The sequence below is a fragment of the Triticum aestivum genome, chromosome 1B, assembly GCF_018294505.1.
Source record: "Triticum aestivum cultivar Chinese Spring chromosome 1B, IWGSC CS RefSeq v2.1, whole genome shotgun sequence".
NCBI classification, from domain to species: Eukaryota; Viridiplantae; Streptophyta; class Magnoliopsida; order Poales; family Poaceae; genus Triticum; species Triticum aestivum.
Window position 1 is genome coordinate 667,836,477 of NC_057795.1, and position 6,910 is coordinate 667,843,386.

Consider the following 6,910-nt stretch of genomic DNA (forward strand, 5'->3'; position numbering starts at 1 on the left):
TCGCCTAAGTTATAAAAATCCTACCGAGTGAAGAGCAACCCTCTCACTCGGGGGCTTAGCTGCAGTCCAAGCACTCGCCTAAGTTGTGAAAATCCTACCGAGTGGTAAGCCAGCCTTCCACTCGGAGGCTTAGCTGCAGCCTCGTGCTCGCCTAAGTTATAAAAATCCTACCGAGTGAAGAGCAACCCTCTCACTCGGGGGCTTAGCTGCAGTCCAAGCACTCGCCTAAGTTGTGAAAATCCTACCGAGTGAAGAGCAACCCTCTCACTCGGGGGCTTAGCTGCAGCCCTGTGCTCGCCTAAGTTACAAAAATTCCACCGAGTGAAGAGCAACCCTCTCACTCGGGGGCTTAGCTGCAGCCATGTGCTCGCCTAAATTATAAAAATCCTACCGAGTGGTAAACCTGACTTCCACTCGGAGGTTTAGCTGCGGCCCAGTGCTCGCCTAAGTGGACCACAGGATAAGTTGATTGCAATAAAGGCGCCTTGCTTTGAACCTGCAAAAAACATTCCGAGCCGAAGGCAATCATATTCAAGCACCAAATCCAAGTTTGAATCGACATCTAAAGGAACCGAAAGTGCTCAGGCGTCAAGCCTGTTAAGTTTTGTCGGTTACAATTCCACTCGGCATACCGAGGCAAATTTAAAGCGTCGAGCCAGAAGAAGTTTTTTACCCCTCCTGTGGAGGGCTGGAAGGAGCAACAAATTCATCAAGGTCAATCCCGTCGGCGATCCGAGTGGCAGCTGCAAGGAAAGTTTCCATAAAGGATCTAAAGTCGTGCTTCTTGGTATTGGCCACCCGAAGGGCCGCCAGCTTCTCTTCTCGCGCATCTTTGCAGTGGACTCGGGCCAGACACAGAGCGACATCTGCACCACACCGAACCGAGGACTTCTTCCACTCCTGCACTCGACCAGGGATCGTGTTCAAGCGGGCCATCAGCGACTCAAGGTCATTCTGAAGTGTCTCCTCAGGCCAGAGCGTCGAGTCGATGCGAGATGTGGCGGCCTTCAGCCTTGCGAGATAGTCCACGACAGCTGCAACACGAGACTCCAGTCGGAAAACATCCATGGCAACTTCGTCGTTCACCGGAGAATTGACGGGGTCAAGGTTTGGCTCCAGTCGGCTGGTTTCTTCTTCAAAGTTTTGACAAAATTCTGCAAGGGTGATCACTAAGTCAAGGAGATAGTCGAATGGAAAAAGCCACAATTGGAAATATTTGCCAAACATGGAGGTCTACCTTCAAGCATAAGAAACAGCTTCTTGGCAAGGCCACTCAGGAAGGCCTCCAGTTCAGTTTTCTTCTCAGTCAATTTGCTGACTCGGTCGGTCAGGGCAGCTTTGTCAGTTTTCAGTCGACTGACCTCCTTGTTGGCAATCCCAAGAGCAGCTTTCAGATTGGTATTGTCTTGTTCAAGCTTGGTGACTGAAGCTAACTTCTCGTCAGCAAGCTTGATCTTCTCAGCTAGCTCAAGGTCTTTCTTCTGCTGGGCCTCCCTTACCTTACCTGCAAGTTACAACAAGATCAGATGCTGAAACAAGCAAGGGGAAAAGCAGTCGTCAGGGTCTCACCAAACATACCTTCTATCTCCTCCTTTGCCTTTGTCAGCTTCTCCTGGACCAGCTTCAAGCTCAGCTCGACTTGAGTATGTTTTTGTTCCAGCTCTGAGTAGCGAGCCACAAGATCACAGGAGTTCTGCGAAGAACCAATCGACTAAATGTCAAATATAATTCACTTCCGAGTGAAAAAGGGATAAGCACACGTTTCTAAGACTACAGCCAAATACAAGTATTCGACCGTAGTCTCGGGGACTACACCCAGTGGGTGCACTCAGCGTGCCCCCACTAATCCTGTTGAAGACAAAGTCGACCAGTCGACCTCAAAAAAAAAGAAAAAAAAGAAAAGAGATGCATTCTCTAAGACTGTGACCAACTGCAAGCAGTCGACCACAGTCTCGGGGACTACACCCAGCGGGTGCACTCAGCGTGCCCCCACCGGTTTGTGAAATCCAGTCGACCAGTCGACTGACAGAAAGATTGACATCATAAAGCCTAAGGCCGACTGCCAGCAGTCGACCTTAGCCTTGGGGACTACACCCAGCGGGTGCACTCAGCGTGCCCTCGCTAACACGGAGTTTATTCGACACACCCAGTGGGTGACTAATATAAATTCCGGAAAAGAAAAGTTTTTGGTAGCATATCCAACAGAACAAACAGCGGTCGACTGACCTGGACATTGCTTTGGAGGGTAGAGCTGGCGTCATAAGCTGCTTGGCTCGCGTCCCGGATGGTCTTCAGCCGCTCCATCATGAGTCCCACCTGGCGTATTGCCTCCTTCGCTGCGCCAGCTTGGTCCTCTGGGACGTGGTGCGTCGTAAAGAGGGAGGGCTGCTGAGCACTCGTTAGTGGATTTGCGAAGGACACCGTCTGTCGAGTGGTGTTCCCTTCCTCCACAGTCAGAATCTCAGGCGCCGTCACATCCTGAGGTACCCTACTGGCGGACGCTTTCCGACTCCTCCTGCGTGTCAGTGGTTCTTCATCCTCGTCATCGTCAGGGAGATTGATAACAGTGTTGGGTGGAGCTGCGGAGAAGGATCAGGATCAGAGATCGCGAGTCAGTCGACTAAGAACGGTGTTAAGAACACAGTACCTGGATTCGAAGTTGCTGCATCCTCCATCTCGTGGTCATCAGCCCGGGCCGAGGTCTCAGAAGTAGCAGCACTGCAACTCCAAAGGATCAGTCGACTAACTTCAGCGTCGACCAGAGATAAAGTTCGCACAAAATAAGAAAATATGAGCAGCACAATTACCCTGATATGGTGGGGATGGACACCTTCATCTTCGGCAGGAACTTGGTCGGCTTTGGCGGAGCCCCCCTAGGCTGCTTCGACGCCTTTTCAGTCGGCGCTGGAGAAGTGGTCCTAGGGCGCTTGGTCGACTGCGTCGCAACCCCCTTGCCACGTTCAGTCGAAGGGTCGTGGACGAGCTTCGACCGCCTTTCCGAGCGCGGTGGCACGACCTCCTCCTCTTCCTCCTCGTCTTCGGCGTCATCATCATCGCCGTCGTCATCATCGTCGTCGTCGTCGTCCCCTGCAACGTCCGAATCCCATTCCTCCTCGTCCTGGCTCTCGCCTCCACTCGCCTCACCCTCCTCAGTCGGAGTTTGTGCCCCATTGGGCATCGAGTACAGCTCGGTGAGGGCCTAGCAAATATCAAGACAATGATCAGTCGACCAGTCGGCAGAGTAAACAGAGATGAATGCGACAAGAATGCAGTGGAGAGCAGGGCAAGTGTACCTTATTTGGATCACTGTTGTGGTCGAGTGGAGGAATCCTTCTGGCTCCGCGTGGGTTGTCATGGTTTCCGGTGACGGCTACCATCCATCTTTCTAGAGTGACATCGTCGACTGCTTCTGGATGGACTCTAGTCTCGTCTTCGGTCCCACAGTACAACCACATGCAGTGGCTCCGGAACTGGAGAGGCTGGATGCGACGCCTGAGGAAAACCTCCAGGAGGTCCATGCCCGTCACTCCCTCCCGAACCAACTGCACCACACGCTCCATCAACATCTTCACGTCAGCTTTCTCCTCCGGAATCAACTTCAGAGGGGAAGGCTTGTTCACTCGGTCCATGGTGAACGGTGGGAGTCCACTTGACTGCTCTGGCATCGACTGGACCTGGCAGTAGAACCAAGTCGACTGCCAGCCTCTGACGGACTCGGGAAAGGTCATGGGCGGGAAGGTGCTCTTATTCCTCACCTGAATCCCCAGACCCCCGCACATTTGGACGACTCGGGTTTTCTCATCACCTGGTCTCGCCTTCTTCACGGTCTGAGATCGACACGTGAATATATGTTTGAACAAACCCCAGTGCGGTCGACAGCCCAAGAAACCCTCACACATGGACACGAATGCAGCAAGATAGGCAATGGAGTTTGGGGTGAAGTGGTGAAGCTGCGCTCCGAAGAAATTCAAGAAGCCACGGAAGAAAATACTCGGCGGCAAGGAAAACCCACGATCAACATGAGTGGCCAAAAGCACACACTCACCCTCTTCTGGCTGTGGCTGCCACTCCTCCCCCGGCAACCTCGCAGCTCCGTGAGGGATCAAGCCCTCGTTAGCCATGTCGAGGAGGTCCTTCTCTGTGATGGTCGACTGGATCCAGTCTCCTTGGACCCAGCCCTTCGGCAGGCGGGATCTGGACGAGGACCCTCCGCGGCTGGTGGATCTCCCCTTCGCCTTCTCCGACGCCGACGCCTTCTTTGCGCGCTCCAGCGCCGCCGTCTTCTCCTTGGCCATGGTCGCCGGCGAGATGCGCGAAGGGAAGTGGTGCGGGAGTGAGAGCGAGCACGCTGGGCGGAGAAGAAGGAAGCAGAGAGAGAGAGGGAGAATGCTGAGGCGCAGCACAGAAGTCCTCGCCGGGCGCATTTATAAGGTCCCTTCCGAGTGGCTGACATGTGGGCCCGGTCGATCCAATCATATCTGGGAGCAGTTATGCAGACTGGATATGTGGCGAAAAAGGCGGCGCAGAGATCGAGGCGTCTATGCCCCGTCCCATCCGAACGCCGCGGTCCGCCCCGCTTCACGCGCGCCCCCAAATTTCGCATCCCGCGGAATCCGCGAGCAACAAATCAGTCTGTCAGACGCGGTGTTTCCGGCGATCCGTCGCTCGGAGATCGTCGAAGTCCGAAAGATCACTCGACGCAAAAATAGAATGGATCGAGTCGACTGAAGGCAAATTGCTCCCTATCAACGAAGAGATTCTTTGGTCCAGAACAGCGCACAACTAAAGCGCAAAGGTTAATCGGAAACGACATCAACTCCTTCTTCACTCGAAGCCTCAATCCATTCGGGGGCTAATGATGGGGTTATGTACCTAGGGTAGGGTCATGGACCTGATCCAAGTAACTTACCCTAGGACATCCTTAGAAGAGGTCGCCTTCCAGTCGACCAACGAGGATTCACTCGACTGGCCTGAAGGACTCGACCACGAAGACTCACTCGACCACCAGGAGGTCAAGAGGCACTCTGCACTGCAACGGCCTGTAATCAAGTAGACTTTATGATAGTAAAGGCACTTTATGTGGGGCGTTACCAGTAACGCCCCAGACTTAACTCATCTTAAACCCTCTCCTGCGTGGGCTGGCTAGGGTCCTGGCGCACTCTATATAAGCCACCCTCCTCCACAGGCAGAGGGGTTCGGGACCTTGTAATTCATACATTCATAATCCACTCGACCGCCTCCGGGCTCCGAGACGTAGGGCTGTTACTTCTTCCGAGAAGGGCCTGAACTCGTACATCCTTTGTGCTTACAACCTCTCCATAGCTAGGACCTTGCCTCTCCATACCTACCCCCCACTCTACTGTCAGGCTTAGAACCACGACAGGCCCTTTTGCTAGTCTTTATCTTTACCTACTAATAAACCACGCATCGCTTCTGGTGGTACGTCATAAAAACAACCCTCGAAGTTGGCAATAATTACCCACCAATGCCACCCGTAAGTGGCAAAAACGATTCGTTTTTAATTTCTAATATCGCTCCAGGGTTCTGTTATTAAAGGTGGATACGATATAATAGCTCCAATGCATGAGCAGCGCGATGGCTGAGGCAACGATGCTCCACACAGGAGACCAGGGTTCGATCCCTGGTTCTCACGCTTTTTCTCTTTCTTTTTACCAAGCGCAGTAATGGGCCAGCCCATGTGCGGGTCGTGGCGCCCCCTGTTTTCTATATCTTTTTTTTATTTCTATTTTGTTTTTTCCCTAAAAATAAATTTCGGATTGATGGCGCCCCCTCTTTTTTATTTCTTTTTACTTTTTTATTTCTGTTTTGGTTTTTTATCTCAAAATTAATTTCGGATTTCCAAAATATCAAACAATTGCGAGTTCTGAAAAAAAGTAGGAAAATGGTAAACTGTTTGTGAATTTAAAAAATATTCTAAAAATCAAAAAATGTTCACGACTTAAAAATTGCTCACAAATTATAAACAAATCACGATTTCTAATGATTTCATGAAATAAAAAATGTTCATGATTTTTTTAAATGAGCCAATATTCAAAGCATATTCAGGAATTTAAAAATCATGTCCATCAGCTTTTAGAAAATGTTCACAAAAATTAAAACACATCCGTAAATAATGAACAAAACTAATTGTAGGTTCCATAAAGGTTTTATTAGGAGATCTATATAGCTCATTTTATGATTTTATTTAGTCCTTCGCGTTGGGTAAAAAAGGGTTTCCGTGTTTTGTACAACGCTGAACCCAACAAAATTGACATAACTTTCTAAGGGTTTGTTTTTGTAAGCTATATTAAAATGACTAAATGTCTATTTTGCTTCCATACACAGTTATGCTTATTTTCATATCACAATAGTGGTTATGGTAAACATCGCTACGCTAAGTCCAGACGAGACACTTTATTTATCAGTATAGCTCAGACAGGGTCCGTCAATGCAGTTTGCTCAGCCACAAAATATTTTGTTGTGACGCCTTAAAAAATCAAGTCTTGATGAGCATCATATTGTTCATTTTTGAAATTACATTTTAAAAGTGTCTTATCGCATCATGACATGATTTGTATATACTTTGTGAATTTGATTCATACTTTTTTATATCTACCACACATGTATAACTTGATAGTTTTTTTCCGTTGCAAGGCACGGGCATTTCCAAAAATGTTCGCTAAATCAAAAAAAGTTCGTCAAATTCAATAACTATTCCACCCAATTTCTAAATATTTTCATCGATTATAGAATGTTTGCCAGTTCAGGAAAATTGCTTAAAAATGTTCACAATTTTTAAAAAATGTTTGTAAATAGCAAAAAATATTCATAAATTGAAAAAATGTTCTTGATTGTAGAAAATGTTCAGAAATTTGTAATAGTATGTTGTTTGCGATTTCAAATATGTGCA

General features: G+C 49.0%; 1 protein-coding gene across 1 annotated transcript in view; it reads left to right on the plus strand.

Moving 5' to 3' along the window:
* The first annotated feature begins 6,448 nt into the window (after positions 1–6,448).
* The window catches only part of LOC123082080 (uncharacterized), a 4,286-nt gene continuing 3,824 nt past the window's right edge, over positions 6,449–6,910 (plus strand). The window contains exon 1 of the mRNA XM_044504500.1: positions 6,449–6,453. Coding sequence (XP_044360435.1) covers positions 6,449–6,453 — 5 coding nt within the window. The remainder of the gene's footprint in view (positions 6,454–6,910) is intronic.